At 41.3% G+C, this 17,659-nt stretch overlaps 1 protein-coding gene across 1 annotated transcript in view; it reads left to right on the top strand.

Annotated features, from left to right (window-relative positions):
• The window catches only part of PAPSS1 (3'-phosphoadenosine 5'-phosphosulfate synthase 1), an 89,477-nt gene that overhangs the window by 12,092 nt on the left and 59,726 nt on the right, over positions 1-17,659 (top strand). The window contains exons 3-5 of the mRNA XM_018554494.1: positions 1,881-2,116; positions 8,069-8,207; positions 11,554-11,672. Coding sequence (XP_018409996.1) covers positions 1,881-2,116; positions 8,069-8,207; positions 11,554-11,672 — 494 coding nt within the window. The remainder of the gene's footprint in view (positions 1-1,880; positions 2,117-8,068; positions 8,208-11,553; positions 11,673-17,659) is intronic.

Genomic DNA, 17,659 nt, shown 5'->3' with positions numbered 1-17,659 from the left:
TACATTCCCACATTGCTGGAAGTACAAGTTAATCACCCGGATTGGTACATAGTGTCAGATCGTTCAGCCATATATGGAATATCATATCCGGTGAACATGCTTAATCCTTGTCTAAATCCACGGTTACAAATGTAAACATACAATTTACATCCTATTAACAGAACATAACAAGAAAAATACATCAACACTGCATAGAGTAAGAACAAACATGTCCATTAACATTGCTAGAACCATCAGTAGCAGGTACGTCAGCAGTCGGAGTCTACCTTATTATTGAGGGACAGGTCAAACGTCAAGGGGTATCCTTTAAGTATGCCAAGGAGATATTCGAAAATTAAGGCAGGCGGGCAGGAGGATATCATGGAAGTTTATTACCTTTCTGGTTTCTTGGGGGTCCCGCTAGGGACGGCTAGAGTACATCTAATCCCCCCAGGGAATTTGAGAGTTTGGCCGTGAGATACCATGTGGAGGTCTGGAAGTCAGACATGATAGTACGAAGTTGGTCGGGGGTGAGGTTCGCCGTGAGGAAGGGGGGCCATGTGGAGAAGAAACGGGTTATGCACCTCTCTTCCTTGTGAGTGTCAGCTTTGTCAAGGAGCATAAGTTTATGAAGGGTGGCTTGTAAGTCACTTGTCGTGGGGTTTTTTGGAAGAAGCAGTTGGTGAGAATGGTTTTCTTAGATGCTAACATGCAAAGATGTTCCCAGCGCGTGATGTGGGGGTGTATAGAGTCAGGTCCCTGGGGTGTATCGAGTAGTAAGCATAGCAGAGGTTGAGGGTCACGCGATATGCCTGACAGGGAGTTCATATATTGCACTACTTGTGTCCATAACGTATGTATCAGTGTGCATGACCAAATCAAGTGTATGAAGTCGGGGTGATGGATGTTACATTTTGGGCAGTGTTGTATCCAGTAGAGTCCCTTTTGATCACCAACATCAGAAACATGTCCTTGAATGAGGTGGATTTGCTAAGCATTAGGAGGTATATTTTCTAAGGTGTCAGTAACCAGGCACTTTGGTTAAAGAGTAATATTATTACAGAGTAAGATCCTTAGTTACAGTAGTGTACACCTGCATACTAGGCACTCAGAGTAATAGTGTTCAGTTACTACATCTACAACCTTTTTAAATTTCTGTTTGAATAAGACTGAATGAGTGGAACATTTTTTAAGGTGTCATGGGCCAAGCAATGTCTTGCTAGATGCAATGCACAGTGTTATTTACAAACATGGATAAACTCACAAAATGTCTACACTGCTCACAGAATATCTGCTTCCATAGTTTCAAACCTGGTTTTTAGCATTTTGTGGAATTTGCTGATGCCTGATATAGTGTATAATACTTTTACAGTTCATATGATATAAATGCTTATAGTTCTATTGTGACCTATATACCGTAAAAATAAAGTATTTAAGAATACTTCGTTATGACCTTTTCTTTGACTTTTGCTGTTCAGTTTTAGAACTGCTATGTACAGTTGTTGGTATAGTAAGGTAGGCAACGCTGAAGCTGACTAATGACCGGAGACATAGAGCAAGGATAGCGGAAGCCAGGCATTGTGGAATGGGAAAATACCTGTCCTGGCAGCACTGGTCAAGAAGGCAGAGTAGGATTGATTATGGGCATTGAATAATTAGAACATGACAATATTCATTTATTAATCTCCATGACTTTATTGACCAAGTGTGGATGTTTAAGAAATACTATTATAACATACATTTTACTGAGCTTACCTTGCTTGTTTGTGTATAAAAAAGATCTGGCAGACTTGTTTTAGCTAGATGACATCCATTGAGACTCTGCTTAAATGTTTGTAAATTGTCAACAAATGAATACTAAATGAAATGTACGAACGATTGCATTCTTTTTGTTCTTTTAGGCCTGTCTGGTGCTGGAAAGACCACAGTAAGCATGGCACTGGAGGAATATTTAGTGTGCCACGGTATCCCATGCTATACATTAGATGGCGACAACATTCGTCAAGGGCTCAATAAAAATCTTGGCTTTTCTCAAGAAGACAGAGAAGAAAATATCCGCCGTATTGCTGAAGTTGCCAAGCTCTTTGCCGATGCTGGCCTTGTGTGCATTACAAGCTTCATATCTCCTTATTCTAAGGCAAGATTTATAGATGCTATTAATGTATGGATCTGTTACTTATTAGGTATTTAAACCTTTGACACTCTTGGCTTACTATATAGATAGATTTGTGTTGCCGGTGGGTAATTTTTCAACCTGATTATCTGTTGAACTGGTACTGCTTATCACATTTTCACATTAGATGTGTTGATGGGAATGGGTCTTATTATTGAAAACCGTGGATTTGGTCATGTCGAAGTATTTTGCTTGCACTAAAACATTTACCAGAATGCATGGAGTTTACAGAATTGGTCATTTTCAGTGGGACCCACAACCAACAGTACGTTGCGGTTGCAATTAAAAGGGGATCCTTCAAAAAACTGAATTTTTTAAAACAAATAATTACTCTTATTGTGTACTTTTTTTTTATGGTGTGATTAAAGCCATCAAAATATTTGTAAAGCCAAAACCTCTTCTTTTTTTTTTCTTTTCTCTTTTGGATATAGTAGGAAATGGTTAGGTCGAGCTTTTTTTTTCTGTCTATGGGGGATATTAACAAAGGAGCTCAATGATGCAGCCGTAGCTTCGGCTCTCTTCGGTCGCCGGAGCCCTTAAGTTCAGTCAAACCGAAGGGCTGCTCTACGGTTTATTCACTATAGCCCGTACAGCAGCCGAAGGCGACAGCTGAGGCTGGGCGAGAGGCCTGCTCTCCCCACAAATGACAGCTGGGTGGAGCCAGCTGTGATCTCATGGATGGCTCCGACCTTTTATAATGACATATCAGTGTCCCCAAATTACCTGGGGACGCTGATCTGTCATTAAATAACAACTGGGCAAAGGCGGCTGTGACGTCACGGCCGGTTCCACCCAGTTTTTCATTTGCCGCGACCTGCTAGAAGACTCTAGCAGGTCCCGGCCAATAGGAAACAGTTGGGCGGAGCTAGCTCACTGCTAGCCTCGCCCATTTAAAAAAATTTTTATTTTTTTATTTCACTGTTTACATTTAAAAAATATTTTTATAACCTTTTTTTTTTTTTCTTCTACTATTTTCACTATTTTCTATTCTGCTTGGTACCACAAAAGTACCGAGCAGAATAGCCGAGCTGAATGCTGCTCGGCGGCATTCGGCTATTCACTCACTGCCGTTCATCCCCTATGTGAATAGGGGCGAATGGCACCAAGTGTGCTGCCAGAGCTGATCCAGATGTTGGATCGGCTGAATCGAAGTCCTTCTGCATTTCAGCTCAGCCGAACATGCAGAGTATGTTCGGCTGACCGAAGGCAGCCGATGTATGGCTGAAATCAGCCGTACAATGCTGAAATGAATAGCCGAACAGCGTTCGGCTCACTTCACTTAAGCTCGGTTATGCACTCCGCTGCCTTTGGCAGCTTTGTGAATAACCCTGTATGTCTTGTGTAAATTTTCCTTCCCTTCTAGTCACAGTGGGAAATAAGAGGAAATCTCTTCAATGTGAAGGCATGTCTCCTTTAAGACAGATGTCCCCATTGGAAGATTTCCCCTCAACACCTATTCCTGTTACAACTCAGAAATGTTAGATTTGACATGACTTTTTGTGTTGGAGACAATAGTCAATCTCTAAATGAGGGTAAATCTCCTCAGCGAGGCCATAGACAGCAATAAAAACCCAACAGAGGTGCTTACCGTTCAACAGTGTACTAAAGCTCAAAAAAACAAAAAAAAAGTTTTGACTTCATATACATTCTAATGTAGACTGTTTGTAACAGGGTAGAGGTAGGTATTACCTAACAGTTTTTGCATTTATGGTGAACAAAGGTAGAAGTAAAATTCCTTCTATTTGCCATTCATTGACATACGTGAATTTTCCTCTTAATTCTGTGTGCCATGAGGAGCCCTGTAAAATCAAAGTCAAATTGCAAAACCCAACACATCTATACATGCGTAAAAGCCAAGGTAACTGGGCACGCTGTGGCTTTCCGCATGTCTAGATCTCAAAAGGCGTACCAATGTTATTGTATTTACACATGTCTGGGTTCACAATAGTAATGCATAAAAAAACTGCATGTTGGTGCACTGTGGTGTTGTCATTCATTCTTAACCGCTTGGCTTCCGCCCATTGTAAAGGACGGCAACCTTCTGTCAGTGGGTATACGTTACTGTACGTCTTCTTTTTTCCCTTTTTTTTTGTCTGCTCGTGTGCACAGAATCCCACAGTAAATGTAAACAGCCCGTACCAGCTGTTTCATACAAGCGTTCGGGTGGCTCTATAGCCGCCCGATCGCTTGCATACTAATGCGCTTCCTCTGCTGTCGTGCTCCTCCCCTGCGCTGCCGGTTATGCCGGGCTCCGCTGTCACCCCTTAGGGGTCTGGGACCGGCACAGCGGCTGCTGACACTAAATGGATGAGAGATCTCTCTGGCTGTTCTGCCTGCAAGCATTGGAGGAGAGAAGTGATGTGTATTACATCACGTCCGCCTTTAGCTGTCATTTCTCTGGCTGCTGTAGCCAGAGAAGAAGCTGGTGAAGAAGATTTCTGCTTCATCAGCTTTTTTGGGGGTCCGCTGGTGACATTAGGGGTCTTGGAGACCCCTAATGTCTCCACAAAGAAGACCTGTCACTTTATGTGTGCTATCGCATAGGGAGCTTGTTAGCCCCTATGTGATGGCAATAAAATGAAGTGTAGTGTAATATAAATGTAAATACGCGTCTGGTGCGTCTACATGTGAAAACAACGATTGCGCCGCTGATGTTCAATATTACCGCGAACATCAGAGTGAGAGCAATCATTTTAGGGCCCTTAATCACTGTTAACAGTAAACTGATGAGCGGTAAAGGCTTTTAAACGCCGCCTATGGGGAATTTTGGGTATGGCAGTTTTTTGTGATTTCGCGGTGGCGCACAATTTTTAAGGCTTGACATGTTTGGTGTTTATTTACCCGCCGTGACCCCATTTTTTTATGCTTTACTAAAACATTGGGTTATAATTTAGGGAAAACAGTTTTTTTTTTTTTCCCCAAAGGTTTTGTGTTTATATAGTGAAAAATAAAACCCCCTGTGGTGATTAAATACCACCAAAAGAAAGCTTTATCTGTTCCCAAAAAATGGTCTAAAAGTCATTTCAGTAAAGCATTACATGACAGAATAAATGTCAGTCAAAGTACTGCAGCGCTGAACAGTGAAGAATGACCTGGCCAGGAAGAGGGTGTAAACATCTTCAAGTGATTACACCTGAGCAAGCCGGCTCTTAGACCGGTCCCTTTAGCTCTTCTCCCCCTCTGCTGCAGCAGTGTAGGAGTCCTCGAGTTATCACGTCCAATACAGTGTACAGGACGTGAGGACGCTGAGGGACAGTCCATCCTTGCAGCAGAGGAGGAGACAGGCTGGAGGATGGTACACTGCTGGCTCAGAGGTTAGGGTGCATTAATCGTATGAACCCAACCTAAGATGAATTTTTGATTTATTCACTGGCTCTTTATATCTTATGGACCAAATTTTCTTGTTTTGTGTTTCAGTGTCTGCCCTCTCTCAACATGCTATAACAATGTTTGTTTTTGAAATTTAGTTTTTCACTTTTTAGATGTTTCGTTAAGTCATGCAAAATGTCTGATTCCAGGTTTTTCTTAGCCCTCTCACAGGGGTCTGTCCTAAAGGAAAGACTTGGGACTGAACTGTGAGGATTGTGTTTATCTGATGAGCTTCATTAATATGCAATGGCCAAGCCACCTTTGACCCCTCACCCATTACAGCCCCTCCTAAGATTTCAAAGAAATAGAAGCAAGAAGAAATGAAAACCCTATCCCAAGTAAAAGCAATTTAACTACTTGGAGACCAAGGTGTTAAACCCCCTTCTTGTGCAGGCCATTTTTATATCATTTTTTTAGATGCATAGAGCTCTCTTTTGGTGGAATCACCACATTTATTTTTGTGTTTACTATATAAAGAAAAAAGTAGCAAACATTTGGAAAAAACTAAAGCCTGTTTTCGCTATGTTTTATGTTATGAAACATTTATTATTACCCAATTTTTTGGTAAACTATAAAAGACGGGGTCACATTGAGTAAATAGACACCAAACATGTCAAGCCTTAAAATTGCATGTGCCTGCAAAAAACTACCATACTCAATATTGGCGTAGGCAACGCTCTTAAAGCTTTTATCACTCATCAGTTTAGTGTCATCAGGGATTGAGCTCCCTAAAATAGCTCATGCTCGCGGTGCAATTGTTGTCTTCACATGTAGGCCCTCCTGATGCATGTTTGCGCTTGCATGTGTGTGTATGTGGGACAGGGGAATTAAAACCATTCTTTTTTGCGGGTTTTTTTTTTCCTTTTAAACCTCTTTTTTTTCTTTTACACTGTATTGCCATTACATAGCACACATGCAGACATCATACAAGTGATCGGGCGGCACCACCGTCCGGGCCGTTTAGTTACAAAGGCCATACAGAAAGTGGTTACACTTCAAGAAGCATTTTAAAAAGAATTTAGCTTATGCTATGCAAATTATTATTGTACAGGATTTATATAGCGCCAAGAGTTTGTGCAGCGCTTTACAATATAAGAAAGACATTACAATTGCAATACAATTCAAGACAAGATGGTAAGGATGGCCCTGCCTGTGAGGGCTTACAATCTAAAAGGGAGGGGCAAGTGATACATGAGGCGGTAGCTGTGTGCGGATGAATTGTTTGAGAACGTGATGGTTGAGCGGTTAGGTTGAGGTGGGATAGGCCTCCCTGAAGAGATGAGTCTTAAGGGATCGCCTAAAGTCGGTCAGAGTGGGAAATAAATGGACAGGTTGGGGTAAAGAGTTCCAGAGGATTGGGGAGTCTCTAGAAAAGTCCTGGAGGCGCGCATGGGAGGAGTTGATGAGGGAGCTGGAAAGCAGGAGGTCTTTGGAAGAGCGGAGGGGACGGTTAGAGTGATACTTTGAGACCAGGTTTGAGATATAGCCGGGGGCAGAGTTGTAGATGGCTTTATAAGTGATTGTTAATAGGGCTGGTAATGATTAAAATTTTCGTGTTCGATTAATCAAATTTTTTTTTAATCGATCAATTTTGATTAATTATGCACATACAGATCCAACTACATTGGCCTATACACATACATCACAGCAATGAAGTAATAAAATGAACTAGGATCACACTAATCCAGCACGTTATTAATCTCCCGTGCCCCACTCAATATGGCCGCCGCTTGAGTGCGGCAACTCAGAATAATAACGTGCTGGATTAGTGTGATCCAGTTCATTTTATTACTTCATTGCTGTGCTGTATGTGTATAGGCCAATGCCTTGGCTGGCGCTCGTGCAGAGAGTTTAAAAAATGTTTTAATCGATCAAAACATTATTAATCGAGAAATGAATCGTTAATTTGCACAGCCCTAATTGTTAATATTTTGAATTTTATCCTTTGGGCGAGTGGAAGCCGGTTTAGGGATAGGCAGAGGGGGGTTGCAAACACTGAGCGGTTGGTTAGGTGGATGAGTCTAGCAGCTGCATTCATGATAGACTGAAGGGGGGATAGCCTTTGTAGAGGTAGGCCAATGAGGAGGGAGTTGCAATAGTTAAGACATGAGATAACAAGTGAGTGTATGAGTAGCTTGGTTTCATGAGTGAGGAAGGGGTGTATTTTGGAGAATCTAAGCAAATATAAAATAGCCATTTTGGCTGCGAAAGTGGAAATACACTTTAAATAAACTGAAGGTATGCACTTCTAGAATGATGTGTGAGCTCTCAATGATCTCATTCTAGCAATCTCCATTGTTTTCCTCTGCTTTTTTCATGAATTATTTTGTAGTGATATCACATGCTATTACATCTAATCAGAATTCTCCCGCTGGTACCTTGAAGTGGGTGGTGGATGACTGGCCAAAATAAAGTGCAAACTGCATCTGTGTGTTATCTTTGAAACACATGTATATCATTGTTTTCCAGTGATTTTCTAATACTTATAAAATATATAATGCAGAAGATAAAATAATTCCAGATGAACACTGTTCCTTCTTTTTCTAGGATCGTAACAATGCACGGCAAATTCACGAGGCCGCTAGTCTTCCATTTTATGAAGTGTTTGTGGATGCTCCTTTGTATGTTTGTGAGCAGCGAGATGTCAAAGGCCTCTATAAAATGGCAAGAGCTGGGGAAATCAAAGGTAAGCCTTTATTCAGATATTCATTTCACCTGATTTCCTGCAAGCCACATTATGTTGCTCTATTAATGGTACTTAAATGGATGCTTTCTTATTTGTAAGTGTGTTATGTTGGAAAATATGTATTGCTCTCTGAGTATATTTAACACTGGCCTATTACATTTAGGCTTATCCAGCAGTGTAGTTTAACCACTTGCCGCCCGCTGTTAAAAAAACGGACGGACGACACTGCAGCATTGGCGGGTTGCCGTCTCCAGACGGCATTTTTTTTCTGCTCGCGCGCGCCCCCTAGTGGGCACGCACGGGCAGAAAAGACCCGACCAATAGCCCGCCGATCGTCTATGTGCTCGTTTTTTCGCCGCCGCCGGTTTTTTGCCCCCCCGACCCCCTCACCTTCAATCCCGGGATCCGCTGCCCCATCTGCGGCTCGGAGGGCGTCAGGAGGAAGAGGACGGGAGATCAGCTCCTTGCTGATCTCCCTCCGGGCTGTGAATGCAGAAGTGATGTGTATTACATCACTTCCGCATTCACCTGTCAGTCATCTGGATGCCAGAGAAAAGAAGCTGATGAAGCAGATCTCTGCTTCATCAGCTTCTTTTGGGGTCCACAGGTGACATTAGGGGTCCTAGAGAGCCCTAATGTCTCCATAAAGAGGACCTGTCAGTGTGCCTTTGCTATTATATAGTGGGATTGTTATCCCCCTATATAAGCCCCCATTCACACCTAGGCGTATTGTAATATGCGTGTCTGTAAATAACTGCGCGACCCCGAAGGCTACTTGGCTGTATCCCAATGGAAAACGCCCTACAAAACGGCCCAAAGTAGTCCTGGGACCTTTTCAGGCGTGGGCCGTTTTGTAGGGCGTTAGGGACGGGCGGAAATACGGCAAGGTGGGAACGAGGGCATTGACTACAATGCAATTTATATTTTTGACCGTTTTGTAGAGCGTTCGTCGGGCGTAGGACGTAGGTTAACGATATTACATTATTACTGTAACTAATGGTATGGAAATAGATTTTTATCTCTTTCCTCCCCTATTTGCAGCAGTTCAAGGTATGTTTGCTTACTGAATTTTTGACAATGTTTTACATATTAATAAGAAAGATTTAATTTGTATAAAAAAATAGATGCTATATGTTGCCCAACCTAAGGCTAATAAAAGAATAATTTAAAAGAGAACTATGGCCCAACCTTTTTTTTGTCAGTTCTTTTTGGGGTCACAGGAGGACATTTACTATGTCCTCCTGTGACCCATAACTCAGCATATAGCAGGCTATTGCCCGCTATATGCTGACAGCGCAGAGCCACACTGCAGCTGGGAAAGATCACAACAATATTGTCGAGATCCACCCCGCTACCTGATTGATAGCTGTCTCTGCCTATCTAGAGCCTGCCCCCCCTCGAGGGGAGAATCCCTGTGGGGAGCAGTGACTGACCGTCACCGCTGTCTGCAGGGAGGATATTGGAGAGTGATCAGCGGTATGTGATCACTCCGTTCTCGATCTACAGAGCCAACGTGTGACAGCTTCAGTGTCACAGATCGGCTCTAATTATGGGGGTGACTGTATTTTCACACATCCCATAGTTCTCCTCCTTTTAATACTTATTGGGTGGTATGGTGAAAGAAAAAATAAATGTAAATAAATTGTATAAATTGACCTAAGTGTATTTAATAATCATTGTTTTAAAAGAATAAACCCCACATAATTTAAGTGGTCTCTTTGTCTATATATGTAGAAGAATTAAAATAAATAAATAAAAAAATACCCATGTGGCCATTACCCATGTTCATGCAAACTGGTCTGACCCAAACCCAGCATCCATCTGCAGAAGAGGTTTTACCCTCTCTATTCTATGCTATGCTGTCTATCAGTAGGTTATGGTGGAGTGGCACAGACTCCACAATTGTCATTACCAAACATTGGATTGTGTGTTGGCTATTGCAGGAAAATGTGTATGCCACAGCGCTCAGCATGAAGGTTTTCTTCTAACGTAAGGGTGAAGGGGCTGCCGTCCTCAAGACCACCAGGAAGTTTCCTCACATATCATGTAAAACAAAAGAACAGACGGTGCCCTCTCCTAGTGTAGAAATGTTTATTTAAATATAGAAATGAAGGCCATAAAATTCTACTCACATGGAGGTGCATAAAAAAGGCAATGGAATGACAAGCAGGTCCCAAAGAAGACCGACCAGCTGACGCGTTTCCTCAGAGCTAGTGTATTGGCTATTCCCCAATATAAAGCAAACGATGGCAAGAATAATTTGTATTTGTCACATTCAGCAGCAGTATCCACCTTTTTAGCTAGCCTATGAAAAAAAATGAATTACACTGTCTAACAATTTTTGCTTTAAAAACAGAAGTTGTTCATCAGATCGGAAATATATTAGCACTGGCTACTGAAGGGATCAGTGTTTAATGTAGCTGGTCTTTTTTTTTTATCGCTGGCTTAAGCAGCTGCTGAGCAATCGCTGTAAATTCCAAAGAATACATTTCTGTTTGCAAGGTGAGGCCAGTATGTTATAATTACGGACATTCTTTCACCCCTTCTTGTGATCGTTGATCCCCCATTTAAAAAGTTCTGCCTTTTGGTTTTATTTGCTCCTTTTTGATGTGACTGTATCCTATCTGATGCTGGGTACAGTCAGGGGGAGTTAAAGGAGAATGAAATGGAAGTGCTTGGAGCAAGATTTTTAAGAAGGTTGATCACCACAGACAGTGTAAAGGTAAGCAGTAGTGACTACAAGCTACTCCTCACCCTCTTTTCTTACTCGAACATTAAAGATGGTTTATGGTTTATTTTCCCTATCTTAGATGAAGCCCCTGGTGGATTGTAATGCTCATCCTTGGGATAAGCTTTACGTCTCTGGTATTTTTAGTCCAGAGCATTACATGGATAAAACAATAACTTGCAGCGGAGGTTAGAATGACTTCTGAATTGCCAAAACACGAACACATAAGTGATCAAACATGTAAAAATGTTCTATAACATGCACTTTCATTTGTGACTTGCAATGTAAAACTGTCTTTTAAAGAGAATGGGGGCTGCCATTGATGTTGTTCTATGAAGAATTATGGCTGTCAAGCTTGCTCTTAGGCTTCAGTGCTTTCTGCATAGCTTCCATGGAACAAGTTGCTGATCAACAGATTTCTTTTTCTGTGTTCATGTTCCGAGACATGGGTCTTGTTCCGAAGGTCTGAGACAGCTAGTGTTGTCAGAAAAAGCAGCCCCCATACCTCTTCCAAGTCTCTCATTACTTGTCTTCTATAATACATTTTTCATATGTTCGTAGGATTTATATTTAGGCTTGGAATTTCCTATAATTGTGTACATGAAATCTGTCTTCTAGGTTTCACTGGGATTGATGCTGATTATGAGAAGCCTGAGGGCCCAGAGCTGGTATTGAAAACTGATTCATGTGATGTAAATGACTGTATTCAGCAGGTCGTTGAACTTTTACAAGAAATGGTAATTCAACAAATAAGAGATTATGACCATTTTATCTGGCAGCCAAGCATTTTCTTCCACTTCTAATGAGATATAAGACTCTATATGAAAGACTCCATATCATTTCTAAGAAGTCCAATTCGAGTACATCTCACAAATTACCGAACTTTGAAAGGAACCTTAGCATGAACATTTTAGGTGTCAAGACACATGCTTGTTCTCTATCTTTGACTAAAAGGTAGTGAGGGAAGAAGACAGAAGATAGCCCCAGAACTTGCAGCTTTAAAAACAAGTCAGTCATGGCAGCTTGTACGCTTCTGTTATGTTAAGTTGGTTGCGATGTGTTCAGATGCGATGTAAACAAATACCCATTATTCGCCATTACTACCTCAGATATGGATGTTAATAAAACACCAAGGAGCATTCCCAACTAGACATGGGAAGAGAATGCAGTTGTTAGTATTTGTCTAATTGGAGGTGTCGCAATTTTAGGCTTTGCCTCGTGTAAATTTTATGATATTTATGTCACCAATTGGTGGACTAGTTTTAAAAATCAAAATCTGGATGGTAGGGTTTGCTCATTAGAAGTACCGTATTTTTCGATCCATAAGACGCACTTTTTCCCCCCAAAAGGCGGGGGAAAATGTGTGTGCGTCTTATGGAGCGAATCCCTAGTTTATTGTACATTTAGCCCTGCCAAAGCAGAGCTAAACGTACAGTGGAAGCCGCTGCTTGTTTAATACAAGTGATCTATTCAGATCACTTGTATTAAAACTGAGCGGAGGCGGCACGCCTCCCCCCCGCAGTGGTTTTCGGATCCTCTGGGGGACCCGTGACCACAGGATAGAAGCTCACCATAGAGCCCCCAGAGCAGACGAAGAACGTTTGTTCTTCGTCTGCCTGGTGTGATCACTGAGACCGTGGCGCTGTAATCACAGCTCCACCTGTCTCAGCAGTCGCTTACTGCAGCTTCTGTCACAGAAACTGCCTCCGTTCTATATACCGGTGCGCCTTATGGAGCGCACAATACGGTATATTGACAGTCCTAAATGCCCAGTGTTAAAATGTTGTCTGTTTTTGGTGGCCCAAGAATGTATATTGTCAGTTCTTGGTGTCTTTTAAAAATTAAATTGCTTACTTTTGCTCTATAGTTGGTGGTAAAGTCAAGATATTTTGTTCCTGGTATGTGGATGGATGACCAAATATTAGATTTCTGGGAGTAGCTTTATGATTGCCAGTTTCCCAGCGAATTTTCATTGGGAACCCCCCAGTACGATACATAGAACTCATTTAATTTAATTTAAGGAATGAAGGGTTGCAAGAGCAGTATCCCCAGTTTTCCCATCTTCCAGTTTTGAAGACTACCCCTATTATTGTGTCAGGCTTCTCTACTTTGCAAAACGCTGTATGTAAGCAGCATCTCTGAACTGTGTATAAGATCACTTTCTGATGCAGCAGAGGAAGATTTAAAAGCTGGTGAGGCCAATTTAGATTTTGTTTGTTCTATCTATTTGTTCTATCTCCTTAGCTTTCTAAAGTAAAACTGCTTTTGGCTTTCCTTCTAAAAACATTAGTTGCCTGACTGTAATTTTATTCCAACGGCTTCAACACTTTGAGTCACTGACCTAGAACAAGTATACACATCACGTGTCCTGAATTTCCTTTGCTTCATTAGCTGCTTACTTGTGTCCGATCAATGAACTCAGAAAGTACTGAGGCCTGACTGTCAGGGAGTTAACATTTCCAGAAGGAATGACATTTTTTTTTTTTTTTTTTTGTGCAAAAGTTTCCTAGCTTTATTCATACTGTTCTAAGGGCCAATAATGACAGGTTATTGTGTAGCAAACCTCTGAAGCAGCTGTCTGTAATGTTTATGACAATCTGTAGATAGTAATTGGATCGCTGTGTTTGGTTACAACACTTGTCTCTGTAAATGCAAATTGCTGATGTGACCTGAGCATCAGAAGCTGTGCTGGATATCATGAGCGGTGATTAGGTAGCCAGCTCAAAACCCATAAGCATTGCTGGCATCAGTGTGAATGTTATTCCTTAGTCTGCAGCACATTTTTTTTTCTAGTAACTTAAACTTTTTGTTTTTTAGTGAATGCTACAAAAACATCTGAGTTAGTTTTAACAGTGTAGGAAATGTTGCATCAAATGGCAAGGTGGCATTACTTTACAGTGACCAGCAGGGGGAGTCCAACATCCCAAGTATGAAATGGTGATATTTCCTAAAGCCATTTTTGCAGTCAATGCAAGGACTTGGCAAATCTCAGTTTGTAAGCTTTAATGTTGATATGTAGGGCCATAAAGCTTCCTCTGCTGCAAATAATTGATGAACCATAAAAGTGTCAGCTGAATTTCCTTGCACCTCATCACCAGATGGCTAATAAAGGCAATAACGATCTGATTCAGTCCTGTTTGGCCTTATTTTTCTTATACATCTGTAAAGTAACTGCTGTTTCTCCTTCTGCCGCAACAGCTTCATATTAAACATGTAAAATGTCTACAAAACTGCCTTTCAAAGTACTTTTTGAAGTTTTACATGCTCCTCTAGAACATATGTTAGCACTGTGAAGTACTTTATATATCTTTTTCCTTTTGTCTTCTGACACACAGATTCTTGTATTTTGGGCACCAGTCTGTCTGTATCCTTCTATTTATGCTTTACTTGGTGTCAAAAGGACAGTATGTTTCTCAAAAGAACACAAGTTCCCCTGTGGTCAGGGAGAGAGAGAGCGCCCTGTATGAGAAGATGGTTCAGAGCAATTCCAGGCAATAAGTAAAAACAGTTGATGAGCTGCTAACGCTTTCCAGGGAACTTGACAACTGCGATAGTGGAAAAGTCCATCTCATTTACTTCCAAGTGATGCTAAACTCAGGCGTTAAATCTTAAAAATACATTCAAGTACTCTAACTATTACACAAATAAGATACATTTTTGTTATTACTGTGCTGTAGATCCTCGAATCATCTCTGAATTGGTGCAGACACTGTCCTTCCTTCTGGAGGGTGGCTACTTTTGTTCCCCAGGGTCCCTGTGTGTGTTGTAAAGTAGCCACCACTCCAAGCTCACTCCCTTGATGGACTACAATTTCACTACAAATTAGTAAACTAAGCGTGAGTTTGTAGTCCATCACAGGAGTGAGCTTGGAGCGGTGGCTACTTTACAACACACATAGGGACCATGGGGAATAAAAGTAGTCACCCTCTAAGTGGAAGGAAAGTGTCAGCATGAATGAACATAAGATACATTTTTGTTAATGGTTAAGGTACTTGAATGCATTTTTAATCCTTAACTCCTAAGTTTAGTGTCACTTTAACCTGAATATAACCAGTTACATCCAGATTAGGCAGGCATTTTCTATGCTCTTTCGGAAACACGGAAGTTCCCTTTCATGTAGTTATGTTGTGCAGGCTTCCTCTCTACAAAACTACAGACAGTGGTTGTTGCCACTTCAGCTCCTTCATTACCAAGTAATTTTTCCGTTTTCAGCACTGGGATAGGTTGACTGACAATTACTCGGTCGTGTAACACTGTACTCAAATGAATATTCATGAATATTCAGTCGTGGCCAAAAGTTTTGAGAATTACACAAATATTCATTTTGACAAAGTCTGCTGCTTCAGTGTTTCAAGATCTTCTTGTCAGATGTTACTATGATATACTGAAGTATAATTACATGCATTTCAAAATTGTCAAAGGCTTTTATTGACAATTACATTAAAAGAGAACTATGGGGTAAGTGTTTTTCACCATACCTCTCAAGGGTCACGGGAGGACATATACTAGCATCCTCCCGTGACCCAAAGCTCAGTATATCGTGAGCTACAGCTCGGGGTTTACTGAGACTGCCGCAGCCGGAGCGGATCCAGACATTACTGTCGAGATCCACCAGGCTGCGTGAGTGACAGCAGGCTCTGCCTATCTAGAGACAGAGCCCGCTGTACCTGCCCCCGTTCGTTCATCCAGTCAGTGCTGGAGGATTGGAGCGGGGAGGGGGCAAATCCCTGCAGGGAGCCGTGACTCTGCAGGGAGATGATCGGAATGTGAGCGTACGATGCTCGGTGGGTTTTCAAACATGTCCGTAAGTTTAAAGTCGTGCGACCTTACAGTAGTAGAGGTCGCACGGCTTCCACACACCTTACGATCATCGTACGATCGCGGGATTTCCCGTGCGCGATTATCGTACGATAATCGTAAGGTGTGTGGGGACCCTAACTCAGTCAGCATGACAGAGTGGTCTCCAGCCTTGTCCTCGTCAACACTGACACCTGTGTTAACGAGAGAATCACTGACATGTCATCTGGTCCTTTTGTGGCACGGCTGAAATGCAGTTGAAATGTTTCTTTGAAGATTAAGTTCATTTTCATGGCAAAGAGGGACTTTGCAATTAATTGCAATTGATCTGATCACTCTTCATAATGTTCTGGAGTATATGTAAATTGCCATCATACAAACTGAAGCAGCAGACTTTGCGAAAATTAATATTTGTGTCAGTCTCAAAACTTTTGGCCACGACTGTATAATTTGCTTGAGATAGATGGAGCTTTCTTTTGGTGGTATTTAAATTAATATTAAAATCTCAAATTTTCTTTCCAAAAGTTAATCCAGATCAAACAAATATGCATTGCCCAGCAAAGCATTTCTTAAAATTTTAACAAAGCACCATGTATACAAGCAGCTGGCTCCAACTCTCTCAGCTCCGCTCCCCTGATATTCCTGTTCAAGAAAAGATCACAAAGGATGGCGCAGTCTCCAGCAGCTGTCCATCCACTAGCTTGGAGAAGGGAGGAGGAGAAGAGTTAATTGCCTTGCCTTGCCTGTGTTTTTTTTTTTTTAGGGAGACACACGGCTTACTAGCACATACAAGGGTGGCTCCGTAGGACCCTGCAAGGGAAAGGAGCCACCCTAAAACAGGATATCAGGGCCAGTGTTCAGGGGACCAGCTGATTCTAAAGGAAACTAAAACTTGTAAACCTCAAGAAGCAGCATTTACTGCAAGTGATTTAATCAGCATTTGAAATGGTCTAAAAACGTTTTGACTGTAATATCAATACCATTACCAAGCTCCATGTTTTAACCACCAACATGTTTCTTCATTTTCCAAAAAATGTGGCAAAGATTAGATCACCATGGGGTGTCTAATGTCCAAAAAGGGGCCATTTTGAAGAATGTTTTTTTCTTTTTATAGAAAATGGTTTATATTAATTTGGGCACAGTGTTTCATGAGCAAGTAATTGTTAGTCAAACTATCACAGCACTGAAACATGAGAAATAGCCTGGTAATAAAGGGGTATTAAAAGCTGGTACTCAAATGGTTAAAACATCTGCTGTTCTCATCTTATCAAAGTTTTGAATGTAAAAGCAGACCGCATATGTAAAATTTACAATCTACCTGGCCTGCCAAAAGTCTAGCTGCATTTCGATTGTCCAAATATCCAGCGCACATACGCAGGTGACAGTTAGTTGTATCGGAATGTTTTTTTAAAAATAAAGGTAAAGTGGGGAGTGAAAGCAGCAATAGAACTTGAGTTGTGCCAACATGTAGATTTGTATAGCCATGTGATTTACATATGAATGGGCCCCTTAAGATTCCATTTTGTAAATGGAGCCACAAACTAACTGCCATTGTACAATTCTTTTTTCATTGCAATTGAATAGTTTTTTTGGACAATGTACAACCCCAATTCCAAAAAAGTTGGGACGCTGTGTAAAACCTACATAAAATCAGAATGCAATGATTTGCAGATCTCGTAAACCCAGATTTTATTCACAATAGAAAATTGAAAACATATCCAATGTTTAAACTGAGAAAATGTACCATTTTAAGAAAAATAGTCATTTTGAAATTGATGGCAGCCACACGTCTCCCACAAATTGGGACAGAGCAACAAAAAGCTGGCAAAGTAAGTGGTACTAACAAGGAAGAGCTGGAAGAACATTTTGCAACTAATTAGGTTAATTGGCAACAGGTCAGTAACATTGGGTATAAAAAGAGGGGGGG

Source organism: Nanorana parkeri, unplaced genomic scaffold, assembly GCF_000935625.1.
Source record: "Nanorana parkeri isolate BGI_ZX_2015 unplaced genomic scaffold, ASM93562v1 scaffold161, whole genome shotgun sequence".
NCBI lineage: Eukaryota > Metazoa > Chordata > Amphibia > Anura > Dicroglossidae > Nanorana > Nanorana parkeri.
The sequence above is the reverse complement of the archived record's forward strand: the minus strand, read 5'-3'. Positions and strand labels throughout refer to the sequence as shown.